The sequence below is a fragment of the Aplosporella prunicola genome (genome assembly GCF_010093885.1).
Source record: "Aplosporella prunicola CBS 121167 unplaced genomic scaffold K452scaffold_5, whole genome shotgun sequence".
In the NCBI taxonomy this organism is placed as follows: Eukaryota; Fungi; Ascomycota; class Dothideomycetes; order Botryosphaeriales; family Aplosporellaceae; genus Aplosporella; species Aplosporella prunicola.
In genome coordinates, this window is record NW_022983533.1 from 1179446 (window position 1) to 1204392 (window position 24947).

A 24947-nucleotide genomic window follows, 5' to 3' on the forward strand; every position below is an offset into this window, starting at 1 on the left:
TTGCGTGCGTAGAACAGAGACGACGGAATGCCGTTAGTTACCAGCCGTGAATATCTGATTCTCTCTCTCTCTCGAAAGAGAGAGAGATGGCGTACGTTATGTACACATCTGCGCTTCACTTCACTCCCCGTGTGCATGCATGTATGTATGTCTGCCTGTGTTTATGGAATCGAATCAAATCAAATTGTATCCATATCCATATTGTAGGTCCCATGTAGAGGAAGACTCCTGCCCTAATCTAGGCACAAGATCTGGCCAAGCCTGACCAAACAAGACCAGACCAGACCAGACAGGCAGGGAAAGTCCTTCCCGACATCAATCAAGGGCGCAGAGCAGAGCAAAGCAGAGCAAAGCAGAGCAGAGCAGAGCAGAGCCCCGGAGCAAAGACAACTCAACACAACAACAATGCAGCCAAGCCAAGCCGAGCCGAGCTAGCCAGCCAGCCAGCCAGCAAAGAAGGAAGCGTCTTTCTTTCTTCTTCCCAGCCGCGCTCTAGTTAGCTACACACATACACACATCACACGCGCAGGAGCCGTCTCCGCAGCATCAGCAGCAGCAGCATCAAGCGCGTCCTCTCCGCTCACATCTCCTACCCTTCCACCCACACACCCACACATCCCACGCTTAGTCTGAGAGACCGAGCTCCTTGTAGAAGGGCTCGGTGCTAGGCAGCCGGCCCAGGAAATCCTTCAGCGTCTCCATCTCCTCCTGGCTGCCGCCGCGCTCCAGCACCGTGTGCCGGTACCGGCGGCCCTCGGTCTTGTTCATCGGGTCCTTCTTGAAGGCGGTGTAGAACATGTCCGTCGAGTAGACCTGCGAGCTGTCGTGTGCATTAGCCTCTGCGCCCGTGCGGGTGTGCCAAGTCTGGTCTGGTCTTGTGCTGTGCCGTGCTGTGGGTTGCGCTTGGTGCGTGAAGGAAGGGGGTCGTGCGAAGAAAAACGACGACAATATCGCGCGCGGGGAATGCTCCTGCGTGCATATGTATGTGCGCGTCTGAGGGTTGCGCTGCCTTGCGCTGCCCTGGGCTGTGCTAGTGCGCTGGAGGCACAGAACAAGGCAACGCCCGGAAAAGGAAGGCAACGCGAAGAAAGCAAAAAATAAAAGCTTTTTTTGGTGCCCGTCTCCTCCGCACGTATGCACGGCGCCGAGGTGACGAGGCGCCGTGCTAGGACGCACAAGATTATGACAGACCGCCGCATGCCAAGCTGCTGCAACAGACAGGCGACACGCAACATGGCACATCAGCCGCGACCCACCACGCCGGCCTCAGCAGCACCATATGTAGCCAAGCAATAGTCAGGCAGTCAGACTGGCGGCAGTAGCTGCCCAAACGGGTAAACCGAAGCCAGCCGCCACCTTTTCGTGCAAGGGCTGCAGCGCCGGAGCCTGAAGGCTACCCGCTAGCGTCATCTGCCGTCTGCCGCCTGCCGCCTGTCGAAGTCTAGATTGTGCGACCCCGCGATTTGTTCCGGTGGTAATTGAAATAACAACACGTGGGGGCAATAAAACTGAAATGCGAGAGATCAAAGCGTGACTTACCTCAGATATCCGTAGTAACCAGCATCGTATCCTCCGATCAGATGACCAAATGTCGCCTGGCCATTGCCCCAGGCCCAGTTCTTGCTGCCGCCGTCTTGCGCCTCGGGGCCGTCGAGCTTGGAGATTTCAGTACGCAGCCGGTTGTACGTCTCAGAGACGGGAAGCTTCTCGATCTCCTCGTGGCTGGCCGGCGTGTGCACCGTCATGTCGAAGATGCCAAAGTGCAGCTGGCGCAAGTTGAAAAGAGCGTCGTTGACGTGCTTAGTATCGATCAACGACTTGATCAACGAATCTGGGATGCGCTCCTCCGGCTTGCTGTCAGATTTGGAATCGGCTTCGTAGGCGGCCTTGTACTCGGGAGACAGGTACGAGTAATGATGCGACAGCGACTTGAGCTGCGACGGCGTCCAGCACCAGTTCTCCAGCATCTGGCTAGGCGCCTCGACGAAGTCGCGCACGGTGCTAGTGCCATGGAACTGTGAGTATGTGGTGCGAGACACCAGGTCGTGGATACCGTGGCCCAACTCGTGGAAGAGCGTGACAACTTCCTCGTGCTTCAGCAAGCTGGGCTTCTTCGGGGTCGACTTGGAGAAGTTGCAAACCAGAGCCGTCGCAGGGTAACGGCGCTTGCCGTTCTCATCAATGTAGCCCTGGAACGCATAACTGTTAGCACAGTCTGATGTTGAACGGTGAGGATGCTACGCATGATTTGGGCACTTTTCACTTACAGGTTGCAGGTTGAAGTTGGCAGCATGTCCGTACTTGCCCTCACGCGGGAACAGGTCCAGATACAGGTAGCCAACGAAACCTTTACCCTCACCCTCATCGTCCCAGACGCTGAAGACCTGGACGTCTTCGTGCCAAACAATGTCGGAGCCCTTTCCACTCTCGGAAATCTTGTCGCGGTCTTCGCCCGTAATCTCTACAAAGGCCAAGCCAAACAGCTCCTCGAAGATGCGTAGCATACCATTGATCGTGGGGCCAAGAGGGAAGTATTCGGCAATCTTGTTCTGGTCCAGCTGGTAGTCTTTCTCCAGCATCAGGCGGTCGTAGAAGCGGTGATCCCAGAGGTAGTAGTGTCCATCATACTTCTCACCACGGCTCTCGAGATCACTCTTCTTCAGTTCCTGGAGCTTCGTAATCTCTTCTTTTCCACCGTCAACGAGACGAGATCGAAGATCTGACAGGAAATCGTTGACGGTCTTGGGAGTCTTGGCCATCTTGTCCTCGATTCTGAACTCAGCGTGGTTCTTGTACCCTAGAAGACGCGCAGCCTCGTCACGAAGGACGATGGCCTCTCTGAAGAGGTCCACGTTGTCATTGCACTTGTTCTCATTCGCGACGAAAACCTTCTGGCGCACCTCCTGGCTCTTAGCATACTTGAGGGTAGGGAAGAGGTCAGGGTACTTGAAGGTCAATCTGATCTTGCCCTCGTTCTCGCCCTTGCCTTCCTCGAGTCCGGAAAGCACGTCCTCCGGCACGCCATCCAGTTCCTTACGGGTAAACCAAATACCACCTTTCTCCTCATTGAGGTTCTTCTGGAAGCTAATGCCAATCTCACTCAGGCGGTCCTTGATCTGCTTGAAGCGGTCCCGCTTTGGGCCGGCTGGGATGCCCAGACCGTTGCGGACGTAGCTCTTGTGGTTCTTCTCCAGCAGGCGCTTGGACTCAGGATCGAGGGTCTCGTTTTTCTTGAAGGCAGCATCAACCAGGTTGAAGAAGTCCTCGCGCATGCTCATTTCAATGCCGAACTTGTCCATAAGAGACTCGGCCTCGTTGGAGGCGTCACGAAGAGCCTTGTCCGTCGATGTCGCAGAGTAGAAACCCAGGATGTGCGCCTCGATGCCCATCTTGTCGTCATCCTGCGCTACCGGAAGCATGACATTGGCGAAGTTCGCCGTCTCTGGCGTGATGTTCTTGACAATGTCATCCTGGACAGCTCGAGATCTGCCAATCTACGCCATGGTCAGCATCAACGCCCAACCTTGTTCCCAATGCGTATATATATCATACCAGACGCTTCGTGTCATCGATAATGCTCTTCGCAGTCGCGGTGAACTTGGGCGGTGCCTGGGGCGGCGACTTGTACTGTGCGGGAGCCATGGTGACGTTGGTGAGTGGTCTCACCGTTTGATAGCTAACTCGCGCACCCGGCCGCAGAGAACCGAGTATCGACGAGAGGCGGGAGCTGGAGCGCGCGGAAGCCAAGATGACGGAGATGAGGAGGAAGAGGAGGACGCTAGCAAGCAACAGCCTATGTGATGATAATCGTAAGCCCGCCAGATTTGCGAAATAGTTACGTATCTGGCACGCAGGCCGGAGGCTTGGACGTGTAAAGGAGTGTAGTACTTTAATTGGACTGGGAGTGAGTGGTGAACGACGTGACGCGTTGGTGCTGTTGGAGGAGAGCTGCGCTGATGAGACAACTGTTGCCGGAGGTCACTCGGACCCTTGTCTTTCTCCACCCTTTTGACCTTTGGTCCTTCGTCACGAGGACCCAGCTTTCGGGGCTTAAATGACCATCAGATTGCCGATCAGGGACGGTAGCGAAACTAGAGTAGGAGATCTACGTGTAATATGAAGTAGATTTGGCGTGACTTTGTGCCCAAAGCCAGTAGTTGATAACACTGCTGCGTGTTTGCTGATAAGCCACGTATTCCCTCGCAGTGCACCACGTTTCCTTTTTATTCGAGCATCCGACTAAATCTAGTGAGCTGCAGAAATCGAAGCGAACCAAAGCATATCATTGTAACAAGGAGCCATGTCCGTCGGACTGATGACTGGAGGAAAATGTATAACCATGTGCAACAATAAATATTAGAGTACATAGAAGTATCAAGAATAAAAAAATTCAACAAGATCCGTTGTGGTCTAGTGGCTAGGATTTGCCGCTCTCATAACCAGAGCAACAACACTCTAACAAGTGCCGGCAAGGCCGGGGTTCGATTCCCCGCAACGGAATTCTCTTTTGCTTTTTTTGATGAAGTTCCTTTTTGAGTGCAGAAAGGGCTAGCCTGCCGGGTGAGCCCCGGTAGTCTTAGCGCTGGAGCTTGGACCGCTTTGGCGCATATCCAGCTCTCCTTGTCTTGAGCTCCCTCCAACTCCAACATCTTTTACTTCTTTGGCTTGCAAACCTTCTCACACTCAGTAGTGCTCTGCCGGACGCCAGCTCAGTTATGCTCTTCGTTCCTTAAACAGCAGCTTGCGAAGCATCGTGTTCTCCTCGCCGCGCAATTTTCCAGCCATCGACTTACAGTGCTCACGGACTGACGGACAGGAAGCTAATTATTTCACCCTCAGATGCCTCTGCCTCTTCACCTTAAGAGCCTACGACATTGCCAATGCAGAGCTGTGTCATTTGCCTCTTTGCCCAAGCTCGCGCTCATCCCAGCAGTTCAGCAAAGCCCATCCTTCCAGCCAACACGGACAAACCCAATTTAACAAACCCCCAGCGCAAACCACCAAGAGCCTCACCCCACAAAAGCCCCCGCACTCCTCACCCACGCACCCAGCCCATCATCGCTCCAGCCCATCATCGCTCCAGCCCATCATCGCTCCAGCCCCCTCACCCCTCCCCTCAAATCCCACGCGGCAAACTAGGTCCTCTCACCCGCTCCGCTCATGTGGTCGCCCTCGTGGCAGCCCGGGGCGGGCCCATGGGTGCAAAGGGCCCATGTTCAGCCGCAGAGTAGGCCTGGCTACAAACCACCTATTGAAGAGCTGCCTTGGCAAGTCTCAGCGTTGCAGCACAGATACGGGTGGGACATATATACATACTTGTGGCTTTGGATTTGGCGACTACAATTGGCTGCTTACGACGGCGTCGCTGGTGTGGCGTGGTGTTGGTTGTGGTGGTTGTGGTTGTGGTTGTGGTTCTGGTTGTGTGGATGTGCTGTGCCTTGTGCGTGTCTGTTTGTGACTACCTATTGAGGGGTTTGCCTGCTGCATTGCTCGGCCTCCATTGCCTGCAACAGCGCTCAAGCCTTAGTGTCTCGTCCGCGTCCTTCATTACCCCAGCCAATTTCTCAAACATATAAACCCTCTTATCCAACCACATCAGTACACAACGTCTTTCTCAGTAATCACAACATCTTCATGAAGTCCAACTCGTTCAAGGCAAACACCATCACGAAGTAGTTCAGCAAGTTCAAGGCAAGCACCATCACTATGCCGTTCAGCCAGGTCGTGTTCGTGTTCGTGTTGGGATTTTGGGAGAAGACTTTGTGCTCTTTTTTTGTTGGTTTGTTAAGTTTTCGTTTTATCAGATATGATAATAAAAACCTGCGAATAAAACCATAGACATTTTTGCTTACTCCACACACCTGTTTTGCTGTCGCTTAGTGCTACATTGAGTTATGTCTTTCTACTTGTCGAGTACTTCGTGAGTGGCTGGAGTAGTTAAAATACTATGGCCGGTTGTCGCTATGTAGTTGGAAAGATGAAGAGGCACTAAGATATGAGTGTATTTGAAAAAGGACGAGAGTATGAAAGCGAAGTAGAAAGGCAGAAAAGTACTTTTAGCAACATACAAACCTATATCCTGAACGATCCGGAAAGACTCTTAACATCCCCCTCTGGTACTGTTACAGTAGAGACTGGACCTCTTTAATCTTTTGCCGTTCTCGGCAGCCGCACCAGGCGCGACGGTAACGGTGAAGGCGGTAGCATACAGGGTCGCGCCGACGACCTCACCTCCTCGTAAGACAACCTATCAGCAGTGACACTAATCTCCCAGTCGCCGGAACACGAAGAGCTTAGGACTCGTCGGCAACAGTGTCCGGAAGAGCGCGAGGTCAGTAGATTCCGGTTCCGTCTGCTGACGAGAGGTCGCGGTGAGGCGTTTTTTGTCTGAAGTCGTTGGCTGAAAGCCTGAAAGCCTGAAAGCCTGAAAGCCAAAGTTGGGCTCGGAGTGGGGAACGAGGTTGCGGCGATATCTCTATTATATACGGAGAGAAAGACGCCATCATGGACCTGATTTTGATAGCGCTATTGGCTGCTGTGTGGGAAGAGTATCTGAAAAGGGCATCATGTAGCTTGTGGTTATGTATTGTGAAGTGAAGTCGTTGAGGTCTTGAGGTGGGGAAGCACTCTGCATTTTCCAAATTTAGATGAGAAGGCACAAGAGTGCAGCCAAACCCAAGCCAGCAACATTGAATAAAAGCTTCTGGCCTTCGCCCTCCAGCAGAAGTCCACAGACTGCGATCATCAACAGTGCCGAAATCTTCTCTGACTTGCCCTCACTCACGACCAACAATGACGCCTGTTTCAGAGAAAAAGATCGAGCGAGAGAAAGACACGATGATGGCTGGCGCGGGAGAACAGAGGGAGAACGAGAAACAAGCGCGGCCTGTAAATTAGCCTGAACTCGAAATTCTGAGAGTGTCAACTGATACCTAACAGATATGCCACATGCGTACATACGTTCAGTGAGCACACAGGCCCAGAGAATGCCGAGCAAGAGACCAGCAAAAGCGACAACAAGAAGAAGAAGGGGCGGTCGAACCATAGACGAGTGAGGAGAAAGCTCGGAAACAACCCAAGCGAATCCCAGTGAATTGCGAATAAGGCGAAGGAGAAACTGGACGGGATGTTGTAAGAGGCTAGGGAGGCTAGGGAAGTGGTATATGTCTTGAGGTCAAAGTGGACAAGACGGCTACCGAGCCTGGAATTTGGGGAAAAGACAAGGATGAGGACGATAATGATGGGGAGAAGATGACTTTGGCTCTGGCTTAGTACATGGCTTGGAAGAGGATCTAGTTAAGGACTCCGGCACGAGGACAATGAGGATGGTGAAGTCTCGTGAAGTTGTAGCAATACGGTTATCCATCTTTCGTTTGAATGTTCCCCAATATGCAATGAGTGAGACGAAGGAAGACGTTCCGGTTCGACGCCGATGCTATGCAGAACAGAAGGCGGGAGGGTGTCGAAGACGACGTTCTTTGGATAGAACCGGACTTGACGGTGTCGAAAACGACGGAACCGTGAGGTGGATATGGAGGTACGAAGGTGCTGGGGGAGAGAGTAACTGGTTGGGGCGCAGGGACACATTTCCATGCTCTCCAAGGCATCTTCGGCAAGACGAATCCTCACACTAACCCTGACCTCAACGGCATTACGGTATTACTCCGTGATCCAGACGGATTAGCTGCTGACCCTGTTAACATGGACTAAGTCTTAAAGGGTTTCGCAGTCATGTGGTAATTGACCCTGAGCGTGGTTGGAAATTACTCGATAGTCGGCATCTATCCGCAGCAATTATGACGCTCAGCATAAACTCCAAGCATTGAGCGACGTGAATTGATGCTTTCGATTTGAACCCAGAAAAGCGCAGTCCGATTGTCTTGCTCCTGTAGATGTTGTAGATGGACAGACTGCCCTTCTTACGTGTCTCTCAGGACGGTGTCTATAGATATGGAATCCATGATAGCACTTCCGCTATCGAGCTCATCACGGAAGCGGAACCACTCTCTAGCCACATATGACTCGACTTTCATGGTCAGGACGTCGGAAAGGCAGTGATGATGATAAAAATACGAGTGATCTCCGTACGATTTGAAGGAATTTAGAAGCGTTGGAAGACAGTCGGGTCCAGTTTCTCAACAACCGTTCGCGACACGAGTCAAATTACAAGGATTTGTTATGGCCCTTATCCTACCATGAAAGGCCTTGCCATGCCCTTGGCTGACAATTGGAATGCAGGCGGTGTCTTCGAGGACCTTATTGATTGCGATGCTCTCTAAGGGAAACGAGAAGCTTCTTCCCCCAATCCTGGCCGAGAGGTAGTTTTGCCGCCTGGAACTGATCCCAAGCGGTGGGTTTCTTCTCTGGAGGGTTAGTTTTCTACCCGGATATCGCAGCGTCACGCAGCGCCGTCTTACCCAGCCGGACATAATCTGACACCTCGCGCATGTTTCATAGACTAGGAGGGCTGCAATGGATGGAAATGCTTCACGAACCAACGCCGCCGCCGCCGAGCCGTCCTGCTAATCAAACCACAGCTTTGTTGAGAACATTCGTCTTTGCCGATGACAAACCTCTCTTCTAGTCGGAGTCGGAGACATGCAGTCGTCGAAACAAACATGAACTCCAGGAACGGCATAGCGATCAACGGTGTGAGAACCCTGGAGTATCGGTACCATGGTTGCGCGACCCCGGAACTCGATTTTTCCATCCGATGCTTCGACGTCGAACCTAAGGTGTGGGGTGTGGCGTTTGTTATTTGTTTTGACAGGACTTGGTACTATGTAGGTTGTTCACTAGATTCTCGACTCGAGCAAAGCTTGCTAACGTCCTGATAATGTTCAGCCGTTGATAGGGAGCTGGATCGCCGTCTCTTGCGGCCTATCAAGCTTCCTAACCTTATTCGTTAGCACGCGGGCCTTGCCCATTGTCCATATCGATCGAGTAGCCTCCTGTACGGAATGGCATTGGCATCCGCAAACTGCCTCCCGTTCGGGTTGTCTTGTCCTAAGCTCTTCACCAGCTGCCACGATCCGCTCCATCATCATTCCGGCTTGGTCTGGGGCTGGCGCTTGTTCTTGATCATGGCGAATGAGCAACAGGCAGACAGTAGGCGGGCCAGGTGGGAAACAACAGCAGGTCGAGTAGCAGGCCGAGAAGCAGACGGGGCAGTAGACCGGTCAGCAGACGAGCAACAGACCGAGCAAACAACGCGGTAGACCGAGCTGGCCCAAGCTCCTGAGCTAAGGAGGATGATTGCCTAACAAGGCACAATCACCGAAGTCTCCGGCGTCATCCCCCAGCTGGCTGCTCCCCCAGCGCACCTCTCTCCCTCCATCACCAACCATGAAGACTTCAGGAATCCTTTCGCTCTCTTTCGCCGCTGCCGCGTCGGCGCTCTCCATCCTCCGCGATGGCCAAGCTCCGCTCCAGGGCTCTACTGTCTCTGACTCCACCACCACGCCCGAGCAGTTCCTTATCGAGCTGTCGCCCGGCGAGACGAAATGGATCACCGAGGACGAGAAGTGGGAGCTGAGGAAGGTCAGTTATGCAGTACCAAACCCTATATCCCCAAAACTAACACCCGCACAGCAAGGCATCAACTTCTTCGACATCACCGATGCCCAGGACCTCGGCAGCGTCGCCAAGTCGGAGGCGACGGTCAAGTTCCCCTCCAAGCCCGCCTACAACACCACCATCAAGCCGCTGCTGAAGGAGCTGAAGAAGAAGAACATGCGCAAGCACCTCGAGACCTTCACTGCCTTCCACACGCGCTACTACAAGTCGCAATACGGGGCGCAGTCGTCGGCGTGGCTGCTGTCGCAGGTCAACGAGACGCTGGCCGAAGCCGGCGCGCTGGACGCCGGCGCCAGCGTAAAGCACTTCGAGCACCAGTGGGGCCAGAACAGCATCGTCGCGACGCTCCCGGGCAAGAGCAACAAGACGGTCGTCATCGGCGCGCATCAAGACAGCATCAATCTGTTCCTGCCGTCGCTACTGGCGGCCCCGGGCGCCGACGACGACGGCTCCGGCTCCGTCACCATCCTCGAGGCGCTGCGCGTGCTGCTGACCTCGCCCGCCATCGTTAATGGCGACGCCGAAAACACTGTCGAGTTTCACTGGTACTCGGCCGAGGAGGGCGGGCTGCTGGGCTCGCAGGCCGTCTTCCAGGCCTATGAGAAGGCCGGCCGCGACGTCAAGGCTATGCTGCAGCAGGACATGACCGGCTACGTGCACAAGACGCTCGAGGCCGGCGAGCCCGAGTCCGTCGGCGTCATCACCGACTTTGTCGACCCGGGCCTTACGGAGTTCATCAAGGACGTCATCACCGTCTACTGCGATATTCCCTACGTGCTGACCAAGTGCGGCTACGCGTGCTCGGACCACGCCAGCGCGAGCAAGGCGGGCTACCCCTCGGCCTTTGTCATCGAGAGCGACTTCAAGTATAGCGATAGCAAGATCCATACCACCGAGGACAAGATTGAGTATTTGAGCTTCGATCACATGCTCCAGCATGCTAAGCTGACGCTGGCGCTGGCGTACGAGCTTGCTTTTGCCAAGTTTGACTAGAGCTGCCTAGGTAGAGAGAGAGGTCCGTGGTTATTATTATGCTTTTACAGGGCTCGATTTGGATGTGTTGTAATGAGATTGGTTTGGGTTTGGTATATATGAGTGGTCAAGATAAGTGCTGTATAATCGAATCTGGTAACAGTGCTTTAACTGGTCGAAACTTTCGACTGTGGAAAAGACGTTTAAAATCTGGTTCCTCTTCCAGCATTGACCATTAACCTTGTCAAGGTATGCCAAAGTCCACGCAAACCCGACCCGGACACCCCTCACAAAGCCCCTACAAAGCTTCCATCCGCCAACCACCCTACTTCCCCCCCTTCCCCTTCCCCCTCCCCTTCCCTCTCCCCTTCTCAAGCAAATGCGCCCCCCGCCCCCCAGCAACCGCCTCCCACACGCCCCTCATTCCCGAAACCCTCACACGCCCCTCCCTTGCCCTCACCTTCTCATACACGCCCGGCAAGCCCTCGGCGCCGTACTTGCGCCGCAAGCCCTCGTACCACGCGCGGTCGTAGACGGCCCAGAACTCGGCCTCCGTGTAGTACGCGTTGGCGTACAGCCACTTGAAGCCGCCGAGGGCGTGGACGCACGTTTCGAGCTGGCGGTTGAGCGCGATGAAGGGGGCGTGGGTGGGGGGGCCCGGGCCCCAGAGGCCGATGTTGAGGAGTGTGTAGGGTGGTGTGGGTGTGGGGGAGGACGGGGGATATGGGGATGGGGATGAGGAGGCGGATGCGGATGCGTCGGTGGAGGTGGAGGTGGAAGTGTTTTTTGCAGCGCCCACGCCCACCCTCGCCCTCAACGGCACGGCCGCCTCGTCCTCGATCCGCAGCGGGCACAGCCACAGCGGCCACACGCCCATGTGCTCCTCGACCCAGCGCACGAACGCCTCGGCGCTGCGCATCGGCAGCGCCAGGTCCTGGATCACGTACTGCTGGGCGAAGCCGCTGGCGTTGAGCGCGGCGTACATGCGGCGCGTGTGCATGAGCGGGTCGAGCAGCGCGCGCGACACGCGGTCGAAGGGCGTGTGGAAGCGGTGGAAGGCGTACCGGCCCGTCCAGAAGGCGCCGCGGTCGTACCGGAAGAGGTAGTCTTGCAGGGGAATGAGCTCTGTGTGCGAGGGGAGCTGCGGTTGCGCGTCGCTTTTGGTGGCTTCTTGTTGTTGTTGTTGCTGCTTGCCGGCGCGCTTGGTCACGCTCGATGCGTGCAGGTAGAACCAGTTGTCCCATGGCCGCGTGAAGCGCAGTGTCTTGGTGCCTGGGGAGGAAGGGGTGTCGACTAATCGTCCGAGCATAATCGCGCCCCGCGTCGCCGAGAACAGGATCCCATCGATGTAGTTGTGGTCGCCGGCGGCGATGGCGGCCTCAATCGCCGCGACGGCGCCGCCCACACTGTCCACGACGCGGTACTCGAGCTCGACGAACCTGCGTGCAGGCACGAGGCGCAGCTCAAACAGCGTCGTCACGCATAGGGTGCCGTAGGTGCCGGGGGCGCCGTAGAAGAGATCCGCGTTCTCGGTCGGCGACGCGCGCGCCGTCTCGCCCGTCGCCAGCACCACGTCGCACCAGTTGACGGTGCGGTCGAAGAAGCCGTGCCGCCACGAGGAGCTCTCGCCCGCCACGCCCGCGAAGCCCCCGCCCACCGTGATGCCCGGGAACTCCATGACGACGGGGGGCACGAGGCCGTGCGGGAGTGTGGCTGCTACGAGCGCGTCCATGGCTACGTTCGGCTCTACCAGCGCCGTCTGTCGCTCCGTGTCGACGTGCAGCACGTGCGTGAAGTGGCTCATGTCCAGCATCTTGTCGCGCTCGAACTGCACGATCCGCGTGCTGTTGGTCGAGCCGTGATAGATTCGGAAGGGTTCCTTGCGGCGGTGGAAGCCTTGGACTTGGGCGGCAGTGGCTTTGACGGCCGCGCGATGCTCTTCCATGGTGGACAATGTAATCCGATCTTATTAGAGCGTTGACTGTTTGTAGCGTTTCTCTCTTTAAAATAGTCAAGGTGTACTGATGGCCAAGGAATACCTAGCCGGGTATACTGATAAACATCGGAAGGTGCTAACCAGCTCAAGTTGTGATCAGTCTTGACTGTATGGTGGTAGATGTTTCGAGCGGATGCTGGAAGCTGGGATGACTGGATGAATGCGCGTGCCTAACACATTCGGGGGATATTAAAAGCTCTCAAATGTGCTCGTAAAATGCTGTGACCTGGGCATTGAGTTATTCATACGCGATATTGAAATTCTAACAAATCCGAACCTTCCGAATATACACAGTGGTAGGTAGCCGGCACAGAAGCGATGATGTGAAGACGGACCACAAACGCGCCGAACGAAGGGTCAATGACTGATCAATTCGACCCAACACTCAACGCGCGACAAGACAGACGGGGTATCATAAAGAAAAAAGCGTCGCGGATGAGAGAGTGGGTGAGTGGGAGTGAGGTTGGCTAACGGGTGATTCGTGCGTCACAGTGCACCAGCCGGGGATCTCCCGGCACCAAACAACCCTGCAGCTGCCAGGGCCGGCCCGCAACGTGCACGCAACGTCGTAGGTCCCGTTTGGTTGTGAGAACATGGTTGTCGGACAAAACCCTTTGAGCGTTGGCTGTTTGTGACGGTTCCTTTTTCATAAACGCCACGGTGTGCAAACGGTCATTCAAAACCTAGGACGAACACCTTTTAGGACGGAAGCTGCTGGGCAGCTCAACAGTCTTGGACTGTATGCCTCTTGATGCTGATTCACCACCTACCAACGTGACTGGCAGGACGGCGGGGCGGCAGGACGGTATGGGTGTATTCATGGCACGCCATCACGCTACAGCATGGAGAAGTGAATGCCGCCAGCAACAACACCAAGCATGAGAGAGGACTAACTGAGGTCTAGTTCAGTTAGGCGAAAAGAACGAGGCATCATTGTTGTTGTCGGCAGCCGTGCGGACCTAATATCCAGGAATGGCAGAGGAGTGAATGCCTAACACGGCGGCGAGTTCAGCCGCGGGCGTGGGAAGAGGAAGGCGGCGCGGCGAGACATGGCGACCGTCCGTTGCGACCGGTCGCTGCTCTTGCCTATAAAAGTTCCCCGGCAACTGCGAACTGACCCTCCTTCCTCTCTCCCACCACCTGTTCTCCGCAAGCCAATTCTCCCACCCTTGGCTGGCTCCTCTCCAGATTGTTTTCGCTGGGGGCGTCGGCGACCCTCCCGCAACTCCATCTCCAAGCATTCTACTGTGTATGTTATACAGTGCCTTCTAGCTGTTGCCAGAGCTCCGCATCAACCATTCGCGCCGTCGAACCTGTCCGCCTAGCAAGCACTCTTCAGAAGGTGCTCATTAGACGATCCACCTCCCGTCTAGAATCACTTGGTATGTTCTTAAACAGTGCGTCAATAAATACTCCCCACGTCGCCTTGCCGGTCGCATTTAAGCATCCGGACTCATAGACCCTTACAGACTCACAGACTAACAAGTTCCCAGTTGACACGGCTCAGGTTAGCGTGCCAGAAACTCTTACAACCATCGCCCAGCCTCTCTCAACTTTGCGCAAAGCTCAAGACCCGAGATTGTATCAAGAATCAACACCGCCACCATGCCGCTCCAGTCCCTTGCGAATGCTAGAGCAGCGACCAAGAAGTCTTCCACGAACGGAGACACAGCCATCATGCCGTCCTCTAAGAATGCTGAAGCTTCAAACAAGACGGATTTAGGTGTCGGACCAGAGGCGAACAACAACTACATTCTCGACATAGCTGTTGTTCGTGGAGATGAGCGTTGGAAGACCACTCCGGCACCTCGACCCAACGACGAACGTCGCTGCAACGATGCTGAGCTGGGCACCAAGAATGACGAGAATTATACAAGGGACGAGATGACTATGCTCTTGATCATCGCCCACAAGCTGGATCCCAAGGAAGCGCGTGATTACTCGGGGCTTTCTAAGAAGCTGACCAAGGCCTTTGGAAGGGAGATGACATACAAAAGCGTACAGAACAAGTTGTGGGTCCTTGAGAAGACGTGGCCGGAAGAGGTTGCACGCGTCAAGGCACTGTCCCCTATGCATCGCTCGGTGCAAAACACAGACAGGTTCCTCAAGCTGGGACTTCCGCTGTGGATGCCCTACTTACTTCCCCAGAAGCAAGACAAGAGAGTCAAGCACAAAGCAGGAGAAGTGCCAAAGGCTCGTCATGGAAAGAAGATCAAGAACGAGCCAGACATAGACCGGGTCAAGACGGGTCGCGTCGCAAAGGTGTCTCCTCGTCTGACGCCAAAGGCCCGGGGCATCAAGGACAAGAATATTTTCCTCAGACGCTAAAGGCCTCATTCATAGCTGCAAGAAGGCTGGACTGAGGTATGCGCAAGCATGTCTAGCATTGCTACTATGTAGAGCAGCTGAAGCGTGAAGCTAGAGAAAGACGGACGATGGAAAGTGGCATGACAAAACGAGGGACGATTGCAGTGTTCTGCTCAAACCCATGTATTGCCGCAGAACATTAGGATGTAGATAGTAATGATAACGGCTGCTTTCCATGTATAGATATGTACAATGATGTTGATCCGGCAGACTGGTGGCAAGGTGGGACGCGCCGAACCCTGCGCGGATCGCGGCAGCTCCAACGGGCTTCCCCACCATTTCCCATGGAACGCCATCACCGCCACTACCCCCCATCCGCAACCCGCCCCCATACATATCTACCACAGCCGCGCCGCGCCGACTTCTTGCCCTCTCTCTCCGCGCGCCATGTGACCGGTCACCATACGACATTGAAAACCCGGCAAAACCATGCTCTCCGGAATTCCCTTCAAGGGCACCAGTCTGCTGTTCAAGCAGGCGGGAGGCGCAGCCGCCTCGCCCTCGCCCTTGCACCCCGCCGACCCACAGCCTGGTCGTGCTGGTGGCACCGCCCGCAGCAGCCCGTCAGATCCGCCTCGCTACCAACCCGGCGACACCGCCGTCGAACCCGAGGAGCCCGAGGAGCCCGCCCTGCAGGAGCTCAACGCCTCCCTGGACCTGCTCACCACCATCTTCCCGGACGTCCAGGCCGAGGTCTTCCGCGAAATGTTGACGAGCTTTTCCGAGGAGAGCAGGCTGGAGGTCGTCACCGAAGCGATGCTAAGACATCCCGACAAGTGGGTGCGCGGGCGGCGCCGGACGTCGGCGACAGCGGACCAGGACGAGCCATCTCAGACGGACGCGGACAGAATGGCTTTGTCGCCGGAGGATAAGTTTCGCAACAACTCGTACAAGCTCGCGGTCAAGGAGGCCATGTACCAGGAATTCAAGGGCCTGAGCCACTCGACCATCAAGGCCGTGCTGGCTGAGTACAACTACTCGTACACCAGGGCGCGCCCGACGCTGCTGAGCCTGGCCTCCAAGTCATGGAGGCTGTCCATCACCAGCTTCTTCACGCGCAGGAAGCCGCCGTCGTCGACGGACCACCCGCTCGTCGTCTGGCGAAAGCCGGATCCCAAGACGGGCAGGCCAGCCGTGCCCGGGCTAGTCCCAACAAAGAGCACCGAGCTCAACAGAGAGCTCCACGAGACACTCGTCGCGCCCGTCTTGGCCAAGCAGAAGTCGGAGCAGCTGGCGCAGGACCGCGCTCTGGCCGAGGAGCTCAACGACGAGGAAGCCGAGGCCGCGGGCGAAATGTACGATTGCGAGTGCTGCTTCACGCCTAGCGCGTTTGAGAACATGTCGGCGTGCGACACCAACGGCCACTGGATCTGCTTCCGGTGTATCCGGTACTCGATCAGCGAGGCGCTGTTCGGCCAGGGCTGGGCCCGCAGCATCAACCCGGACCGGCTGACGCTCGTGTGCATTGCGCCCGTCGCCGACGGCGTGTCCAACTGCCAAGGCTGCCTGCCTCGCTTCTCGATCGAGCGCGCGTTCGCAGACGACAAGGACGGCGCCGCCACGCTGCGCAAGCTGGAGGAGCGCGCGGCCACCGAAGCCCTGCTCAAGAGCCAGCTGCCGCTGATCCGCTGCCCGTTCTGCGCCTACGCCGAGGTCGACGACGCGCAGCTATCCTCACACAGCTGGAAGCTAAAGGCCGGCCCGCTACTGCTCCTCCGCCTACTCCTACTGTCCGCCCTGCTCTCGCCCTTCCTCCGCCACGTCCTCTTCCTCGCCGCCGCTCCCGTCCTCGCCGTCCTCGCCTCCGCCTACCTCTTCCCCTCCCTAGTCCCGCACCTCCCGCTCTCCGCGCGCCTGCTCGCCTCGCGTACCCGCGTCGCCCGCAAGCGCCGCGGCCTCAAGTTCCTATGCGCCTCCCCGCTCTGCCAGCGCGCCAGCTGCCTCGCCTGCCAGAAGGCGTGGCGCGACCCGCACGCCTGCCACGAAAGCGCGCTGCAATCGCTGCGCGCACACGTCGAGAACGCCGTCTCCGAAGCCGCCAAGCGCACGTGTCCGCAGTGCAACCTCAGCTTCGTCAAAGGGAGCGGGTGCAACAAACTCACTTGCCCCTGCGGCTACGCCATGTGCTATGTGTGTCGCCAGCGCATCGGGCCCGGCGACGGCTACGCGCATTTCTGCCAGCATTTCCGCGAGGCCGGGCGCGGTCGCTGCGCCGAGTGCGAGAAGTGCGATCTTTGGAAGGAGGGGGATGAGGATGCCGTGTTGAGGGAGGTGGCGCTTAGTGCGGAGGAGCAGTGGAGGGGGAGTAAAGAGGGGAAGGGGAATGATGGCGTGGGGCTGTTGTTGGTGGGGGGGAAGTCGGCGGGGTTGGGCGGGAGTGGGTTGGGGGGGTTGGGGTTGGGGGGAAAGGGCGGAAAGGCGTGGGGGTTGGGTATGGGTATGGGTATGAGGATGGGGATGGGTAAGGCTAGGGCTGGGGAGATGGTGTTTGTAGGCGGGCGGGGGGATGAGGGGGATGCGATGGTGGGGGAGTGGTTGGATTGGGCGCTTGAGGGCTTGTTGGCTTAGGTGTGTGTGTGGGGTGGGTGAGGTGTGTGACGGCCTACTCTTGACTGGCTTGCTCTGTGTTATTGATTGAAGGTATCTCTCTATCTCTCTATCTTTCTCTGTCTGTTTGGTCGCTTAGGTTCGTTTATACTGGGGTTAGGTTGGCGAAGGCGGCGTTTGCGTTTGCGTGGGCGTATAGGGTTTTGGGGCTGGTTGACTGGGTTAGGGTTGGGGGGTGGGATTCTTGTGCTTACCTTTTTGATTTGGTTTGGTCGTTGTTGTTGTTGTTGGGTTAGGATGGGTTGTAGTTGCGTAGCGTAACTAGCGTGGATATCAATGAAAGTGTCGCAATCGTAAGTTGTCTGTATGTGTTGTATTGCATTGTACCTATGTGCGTTTTGAACTTGTGGATATATGTCATATGTACCTCTCTCCCTCCCCCCCCCCCCCCCCCCCCCCCCCCCCCCCCCCCCCCCCCCCCCCAACCTAATCCGGCGGTTTCGTGTCCGCCCAACTCGCCCTGATGCCCGCACACACGGCCTGATAATCCCGCCACAGCGCCTCGTCGCGCTCCACGCCCTGCGTCGTCCAGAACATGGTCCACTTGGTCTGATCCCACGCGTCCAGCTTCAGCGTCCCCGTCGCCCGCTCAAAATACCACTTGTTGACCGGGTTGTCGCGGCGCGAGCGCCACACGACGCCGTCCGGGAGGCAGCTGCGCACCATGGCCTTGAAGACGACGTCGGCCACGCCGCCCGCGCCCTGCGCCCGCTTCAGCACCGCGAACTTGTCGAGGTAGGGGACGGGCGGGCGGGCGACGGGCCCGGTGGCTGTCTCGATCGGCGGCGGCTGCTCCCACGTTATGATTGCCCCGCCCTCGTACTCGCCCGCGATGATGACGCCCGCTAGCCGCCCCCGGATCCGCTCAAGGTAGTGCGGAACGTCGAGGCGGCGCCCAAACGAGTCCTCGATCAGGTGGATCAGGCGCGGCAGGTCGATGCGCGCGTCGTTGGCCAGGTCCATGGTCGGCTCGCCCGCCCGCGGCGGCATCCACGCTGCCCGCTGCGTGTCCGGGAACACGCTCAGCGGCATGCCGCGCTTGACGAACGTGGCGGGCAGGATCGACGGGATGGCCGCAATCGGCGAGTCCGGGTGCGACGACGACACCAGCGGCTTGTCCGTGAGCAGGTTGTGGATCAGCGGGTTCTTGGACCGTCGCGTTGCCACGCCGGGCGCGACAAAGGACGGTCGCCCCGCGGAGATGGCGGCCTCGGCCGGCGTGACGATGAGCGCTGACGACGAGGGTGGCAGAAGCGTCAGCGCGCGCTGGACCAGGTCCAGGTTCTTGAGGTGTCGGCTCGGTTTGCCAGCGGAGGACAGGGCCGCGCGACTGCCGCGCCGCGGCTCTACGTACAGCGAGGGGATCTCGCGCTCCGCGAATTTGGAAAACGGATTCGAGTTCCCCAAGACGGAAGATTGTTCCTGGCCGTTTGACTTCGGTAACGTCGCTTTCACAAACTCTGTCGCTTCTGTGAGATCCTTTCGGATTTGCGGGTACTCTTGCTCGAGGTTGATGAATACATGAGCCCGGTCGTCCCGGTTGGGGAACGGTATCCCGCCAAGGGGGTCGAGCACAATGACCTTTTCCAGCAACGTCGCGTGGTTTGGCCGCGCATACTCGCCCGCGAGCGCCCTCGACCTGATGCCAGAGAGCTCGCGCGTCAAGGCAAGCACAACGTCATCGGGATGTACTCGGCTTATCTTGAAGTCGTCCCTGGTAAATGCTATCGGCGGTATCACAGGGATAGTCCCGGATTGCAGCAGCGGCAAAAGCAGATTGGGGTACTCCACTTCTACTCCTCCACGAACCTGCACGCTGGATGGCAATTCCTGCTCAATGGTGGAAAGGCTCAGAGCATCGTTGACGCGCAGAGCTCCCGCGGGCGTGTGTCGGCGCAGAGCCTCGACAAGGCGGTCCGATTGCTGCATGACCTTGCGCCTCCAGTCGTTGGTAAACTTCTCTAGGATTTCCGGGGTCGTCTCTTCGTCAGGGTCAATGACCACGGCGATATTAAGTCCCAATCGGACGAGCTGGCCGAGGGTCAAGCTCACGCCGTAGAGCGTGGCTTCGTCCCACAACTGCGGCTCCCTCACCTTCACCAGCGCAACGTGGAGGGGCAAGTCGGTTTCCTTGGGCGTCTTTTCCGGCAGGGGCTGATGCGCAAAGACGGGGCTCTCCTGTATGGCCTTGGCGGGCACATAGAGGTTGCCCAGGTTGACGCCCGTCTTCTTCAGCCTCCAATCATTGTGGCGCTCGGCTGCTGCGACATCTTTGTTGGCCGCGTCCTGGACCTTCTTGGCCAGCTTAGGGAGCGACGGCTTTTGCGACGTGTAGCGCGCAAGGTAAGACCTCGCGTCGCGCTTGGTCGCGGTCGTGCTGAGCACGGACAAGATGAACTCGCGCTCATGGTCGACGTCGTCGGGATTGACCAGCTGCGACTTGCTGGGCGGATTGTCTTCGGGAGCCTCTGGGCGAACGCTGTTGCCAAAGCGCGCGACCTGCGTAAAGGGCGTGGCAGCCTCAATGGCTTCAGACGTCTGTTGGTGTTGGGGTTAGCTAGGAGCGAAATCGGAGGTGGGGTATGAGGGACTCTACGCTGCGGCGGAGGGAGCCCCTCGCCTTGAGGGCGCAGCGATAGGCGTTCATGTCTCATACATAGAAGGGAAGGCCTCGCGATTGGGACTGAGCATACTGGAAGCAGAGGAACGGGGGGAAGGGCGCAAGTGAGTCAAAAAGATGGTCGACGAAAAATGACGCCTCAAACTATCGATAACGGAGGGCCGCGACAAGCCGTTGGCTTTCCCCAGACTGTCTGTTTAACTCCGTCAAATGTCCGCGCGCGCGCGTCTCGAATTGCCGAGGGCGGCCAGCTTCCGTGGAACGGAACATCATCAGATTGCTCAGCAACCTTTACATATATCCATCTTCGCCTACTGACGCGCACTTGGTCAAAGCAGATTACTATCCATCTCGCAAAACATCAAAATGGCTCCTCAAATCGCCTGGATCGGCCTCGGCAACATGGGCAGAGTCAGTTCAACGCCAAGCACCCCGCTGCCGAGCGCCTCCCGTTGACATGCGTCCAGGGCATGTGCAAAAACTTGGTTGAAAAGGGCAACCTCGACAAGCCGCTGCTCATCTTCAACCGCACCAAGAAGCGCGCCGACGACCTCTCGGCCCAGCTTCCGAGCGGCAAGTCGGCTGCCGTCGGCACCATTGACGAAGCTGTCAAGACCTCCGACATCATCTTTGCCTGCGTTGGCGACGACAAGGCCATCAATGAAATTGTCGACGCGGCGCTTCAGAACGATGTCAAGGGCAAGTTGATTGTAGACTGCTCGACTGTTCACCCCGAAACGTCCGAGGCTCTGGCCAAGAGGATCACGGAAAAAAGTGCCGGGTTCGTCGCTTGCCCTGGTAAGTCGCGTCCCCATAACCTTATATTAAAATCAACTGACAGCTCCAGTTTTTGGCGCACCCGCCATGGCCGACAACGGCCAGCTCATTTGCTTGCCTGCCGGTCCCGCTGAGCTTGTCGACAAGGTCAAACCCTACCTGACGGGCGTCATGGGCCGGGCCGTCATCGACTTTAGCGACCAGGCCCCCAGCAAGGCCACGCTGCTCAAGGTCATCGGCAACACCTTCGTCTTCAACATGATTGAGACGCTGTCCGAAGGCCACACCATGGCCGAGAAGACTGGCCTCGGCACGGAGAACCTGCACAAGTTCGTCGAGCTCATGTTCCCCGGCCCTTATGTTGCGTATTCAAACAGGATGCAGTCCGGGGACTACCACAAGCGGGAAGAGGTGAGTTTGATCGCCATGTAGTTGCACTCGTATATCGTATTTGGGCTGATCCCTGTCCCGTATAGCCGCTGTTTGCCATCGACCTTGCCAGGAAGGATGCCAGGCATGCCCTCGACCTGGCCAAGAACAACGGTGCTAGAATGCGTGCCGTCGAGGTTGCGGACGCACACTTCGCCGATGTACAGAAACACGTTGGCTCCAAAGGTGATGTTGCAGGCATCTACGGCGCCGTGAGACAAGAGAGCGGCCTGAAGTATGAGAACTAGAGGCCAGCAAGGCTGTCCGCTCCAAATCTAGGAACAACGACGAATGTGATGCCTGATGTCTCCATATTCTCCCTACAACTCGTCAAATCGTGAGAGCTTCCTTGAACGTTATCTGGATATGGTACAGCTTCTCTTTTGTTTTGATGCAACCGGATGACACTCGTCTCCTGCACTACAGTCAAGACTGAATACAGCATTTGAGCTGGTCAGCAGCATCCGAGTGTTAAAAAGACGTTCATCAGTATATCCGGCTAAGGTTTGCGTAGTCCATCGCACGCCTGAACCGTTATAAAGACATACTTTACAAACAGACAACACTGAAAGGAACCGGATTATAAACGTCTTTTCAACAGCCGAAAGCTGCTGTCAAGCTCAAACGCGATAACCAGTTTCGAAGAGCCTCTAGTGAGTCACCGGCTAGTACGAGGCTTGGTGGGACTCAATTGGCCGGTGCGACCACGCAAACCGCTTTCAGTGGCTGAAAGTCAATCTCTGCTATGAGTAACACATCGACTCCTCTGCATTGTTGCAAGATCGCAGTCCGATGCGATCCTCTTGAGCTTTGCTTTGCTTAATCGAAGGTCGATGTTGATGGAGCGGCTCGACGACTGCTTGATGAAGGTGGCCACGAGAATTGATGAAAGTTCGTCTCATCGAGCCAGGAGACACCCACCTAGGCGACAAGACGCCAAACCAATGGGCTGTCGGCATCTTGCACGTTCCTTGCTGCATCAGGATGACTCCAACGAGGCGCCGGGCGTTCAGCACGTGTGGAGAGTCACGTCTCGCTAGCGGACGATGACCGCAAGATCTCGGTCGATCTGCGCTTGGCGCGTGGCCTTATCTCCCATCGCATCGATTACCTCCTTTGCCTCTGCCACCTTTCATTGCTGCATTCGCAGGTTCCGCATCGTCTGCGCGCTTGATCACCGCAGGCACCGTCGTCCGCATCATCGCTCATCACCTAGATCTATAGGACCGTCGCTAGGCGCATCGCCACGCCCTTATCTCATCCATCTACAGCACAGCTCGCCATGGCCGTCCACCCCGAGATCGTGCCTGACCGGGCTCCCCAGCCCGCTGCCCAGGACGCCGGCATCGACATCGATGCCTGGCACGACGAGGCTGTCCAGGCCATGACCGCCGTCACCATCTCCGCCCCGTCGCCCGTCCGCGGCACTACCGTGAAGCTCGACATCCCGCTCGACGACCACGTGCTGCCGCGTGGCGAAGAGGCAGATAGGACGGCGGGGCAGGCTGTGCGCTCTGGCTATATAAAGCGGAAGGAACCGCTGCGGCGGGACAGTCTGAAGCGGCGCGAGGCGCTGCTCAAAGGCAAGGAGGGGAGCCGGCGCCGGCAGAGGTGGGAGAATGGTGCGTGCTGAGCGCAAGAGCTTGCGATATACCTCTTCCTTTCCGACAATTGTCGTTGATTTTTGGTTCGAGCAGACCGTCTCCTGAGCAACCCGTACGCGCAGCCACCCCTGCCCGCAGACTGGGAGATCCGCCCCACGTACCCCGTCCAGGCCGTCCCGTACTATCTCGCGACGTACTGGGACGCTGAACTCGCGGCCCGGGCCGCCAAGAAGGCCGACCAGAAGAAGGCTACCAAGCCCGGCGTCACCAAGGAGGAGACGGATGCGGGGAAGGTGCCCAAGGAGCTTCGCGAGAAGCTGAAGCGGGCGCGTGGCGCGAAGGGCTTGCTCCGCGACCTTGAAGAGGAAGTGCGCAAGTTTGTCGAGTCGTGGGAGAAGCGCTCGAAGGAGCGGGAGTTGGAGAACCTTCCGGATCCAGACTCAGAAGACGAGGAGATTGTGTTTGTGGGTCGCAACGGTCAGATGAACGATATTCGGGCGGCGGAGGACCAGCTCAAAAAGGACATGCTGGTCTTCGATAGTCTGGAGACGGACGGGGGCGCTGCTTTTGGGTAAGTACAGTGGCTGTGGTGCATGTGTGCGTGACAAGGGTGATGCTGACGGCTGCAAGGCGCTTCCTCGTACATTCGATTGGCGCTTACTATAACCTGCGAACATGGTCCGTCACCAGGGGCACCCCCGCGAGACGGGAGGCCTACGTGGGCATCCGCGAGAAGGCGCTGAAGACGGGCCATCGCGTGAGCGCGAAGAGCAACAGCTCCCTGCCGCAGCCGTTGTGGAGCATGGTTTAAGTGGTGGTGGTGGTGTTAGGATTTGGTGGTTGGCATATCATCACATCACCACTTGACGAGCTGTCTGTCCATAACTTTCTGCATTGCTCTAGAATTTTCGAGCTACAATGGTTGTAGAGAACAAAGTCGACGCGACGCAACTGCAGCGTGTTTTTCGAGATTTTCTTGAGTGTGAGGACGAATGCGTCTTCAGCCCTACAGTGGTGCTGCCCTGCCGCGCCTAGCGAGTCTTTTCCACTGCCCCTTCAACGCCCCTCCCGCTTTCTCTTCACGGCACCTTGGCACCACTGCAGGACATCTTTAATTAAATCTCCGGGTCTCACCGAGACACCATGTGTCCGCTGCACCCACCTGGTGAGTTATTTTTTTTCTTTCTTTTCTCGGCACGCCGTGCTTGCCTGCCTGCTTGCTTGCTGTGCGCTGTGCTGTCTTGCGTGTGTATTATTGTACTCGCCGAGATATAGCGAGGGAAGTTTGACGCCCGCCGCAATCAATAAGCAAACCCAGCCTCGGCATGAGGCCATCGTTTCTTGGTTTTTTCTTTATTTTTCTGCACGCAGTGCCCCACCGGGCCTTGGTGCAGCGCTCATATGATGGCATGACCCGGTGCTAAGCGGACAGGCCCCGTCGTCGAGACTCGGGAGGACGAGGACGTCGCTACGAAGGGCGAGTGGGTGGCGGTGATGCACGAGGTGGATGCGCTGGAGCCAGCCGGAAGCAAAAGGCCAGGCGACCCGCGGCGGCTTGCCTGCTTGCGGCTTCGCTCCGGCGCCGCCCCCGCGGGGCCGTTCCCCGCGCTCATCCTCTCAGCATCCGCCCAGGCACCTCGATGTGGACTCGCGTTGCACCCATTCCACCCAAATCCACTCTGCCGACATGATATTATCGAACGGCGAATATCTGCCGCAGCCTCTGGTCCAATCGCGCCGCCGTCCCTCGCCAAGCGCCCCGAGCCCAGGCACGCGACTCTTTAATTAGCCCATCTCCGCAGTCTCCCCACAGCCCGATCTCTTTTCTTCCAAGACTCTTGTCTTTCTGAATGTAACCATGTCGGCCTTGGTCAGTGACCGGTGCGGGTCGATGTCAGGCCCTCACGATGGAGTCTGTCGTGTCTGAAATTCCACCAATCATGCACCTGCCGGCCTTCCACTTCGTGCCATGCAGGCGTTGTGGAGTGCTTGCTGGACG

General features: G+C 57.2%; 9 protein-coding genes and 1 non-coding gene across 10 annotated transcripts; 7 read left to right on the top strand and 3 right to left on the bottom strand.

The window, feature by feature from the left end:
• Positions 1–223: 223 nt before the first annotated feature.
• K452DRAFT_284659 (uncharacterized protein) lies at positions 224–4100 on the bottom strand. Its single transcript, XM_033539980.1, has 4 exons — positions 3553–4100; positions 2268–3494; positions 1540–2189; positions 224–820 (listed from the first exon to the last, which is right to left on the bottom strand). The coding sequence occupies exons 1-4, from the start codon at positions 3640–3642 to the stop codon at positions 625–627; spliced, it is 2163 nt and encodes a 720-aa protein (XP_033400989.1). The 5' UTR covers positions 3643–4100; the 3' UTR covers positions 224–624.
• A 299-nt stretch (positions 4101–4399) lies between these two features.
• Positions 4400–4500, top strand: K452DRAFT_t37. Its single transcript has one exon. It is a non-coding gene; the product is annotated as a tRNA-Glu (tRNA).
• A 4798-nt stretch (positions 4501–9298) lies between these two features.
• K452DRAFT_284660 (uncharacterized protein) lies at positions 9299–10938 on the top strand. The gene is made up of 2 exons (XM_033539981.1): positions 9299–9540; positions 9592–10938. Exons 1-2 carry the CDS (start codon positions 9346–9348, stop codon positions 10567–10569), a joined length of 1173 nt encoding a protein of 390 aa, XP_033400990.1. The 5' UTR covers positions 9299–9345; the 3' UTR covers positions 10570–10938.
• Positions 10874–12493, bottom strand: K452DRAFT_356552 (uncharacterized protein; the record flags this gene model as incomplete). The annotated part of the gene is made up of 1 exon (XM_033546058.1): positions 10874–12493. The coding sequence occupies one exon, from the start codon at positions 12491–12493 to the stop codon at positions 10874–10876; it is 1620 nt and encodes a 539-aa protein (XP_033400991.1).
• Positions 12494–13322: 829 nt separating this feature from the next.
• Positions 13323–13912, top strand: K452DRAFT_137437 (uncharacterized protein). The gene is made up of 2 exons (XM_033535352.1): positions 13323–13394; positions 13449–13912. The coding sequence occupies exon 2, from the start codon at positions 13594–13596 to the stop codon at positions 13867–13869; it is 276 nt and encodes a 91-aa protein (XP_033400992.1). The 5' UTR covers positions 13323–13394; positions 13449–13593; the 3' UTR covers positions 13870–13912.
• On the top strand, positions 13913–15106 carry K452DRAFT_137443 (uncharacterized protein). Its single transcript, XM_033535353.1, has 2 exons — positions 13913–13926; positions 14038–15106. The coding sequence occupies exon 2, from the start codon at positions 14150–14152 to the stop codon at positions 14870–14872; it is 723 nt and encodes a 240-aa protein (XP_033400993.1). The 5' UTR covers positions 13913–13926; positions 14038–14149; the 3' UTR covers positions 14873–15106.
• A 113-nt stretch (positions 15107–15219) lies between these two features.
• K452DRAFT_349516 (uncharacterized protein) lies at positions 15220–17479 on the top strand (the record flags this gene model as incomplete). Its single annotated transcript, XM_033545600.1, has 3 exons — positions 15220–15378; positions 15469–17242; positions 17270–17479. The coding sequence occupies exons 1-3, from the start codon at positions 15341–15343 to the stop codon at positions 17477–17479; spliced, it is 2022 nt and encodes a 673-aa protein (XP_033400994.1). The 5' UTR covers positions 15220–15340.
• A 465-nt stretch (positions 17480–17944) lies between these two features.
• Positions 17945–20220, bottom strand: K452DRAFT_266065 (uncharacterized protein; the record flags this gene model as incomplete). The annotated part of the gene is made up of 2 exons (XM_033538774.1): positions 20115–20220; positions 17945–20056 (listed from the first exon to the last, which is right to left on the bottom strand). The coding sequence occupies exons 1-2, from the start codon at positions 20163–20165 to the stop codon at positions 17945–17947; spliced, it is 2163 nt and encodes a 720-aa protein (XP_033400995.1). The 5' UTR covers positions 20166–20220.
• Positions 20221–20441: 221 nt separating this feature from the next.
• Positions 20442–21815, top strand: K452DRAFT_284661 (uncharacterized protein). Its single transcript, XM_033539982.1, has 4 exons — positions 20442–20549; positions 20606–20936; positions 20986–21326; positions 21392–21815. The coding sequence occupies exons 1-4, from the start codon at positions 20505–20507 to the stop codon at positions 21590–21592; spliced, it is 918 nt and encodes a 305-aa protein (XP_033400996.1). The 5' UTR covers positions 20442–20504; the 3' UTR covers positions 21593–21815.
• A 660-nt stretch (positions 21816–22475) lies between these two features.
• On the top strand, positions 22476–24101 carry K452DRAFT_137461 (uncharacterized protein). The gene is made up of 3 exons (XM_033535354.1): positions 22476–22966; positions 23042–23519; positions 23579–24101. Exons 1-3 carry the CDS (start codon positions 22627–22629, stop codon positions 23757–23759), a joined length of 999 nt encoding a protein of 332 aa, XP_033400997.1. The 5' UTR covers positions 22476–22626; the 3' UTR covers positions 23760–24101.
• The last annotated feature ends 846 nt before the right edge of the window (positions 24102–24947 follow it).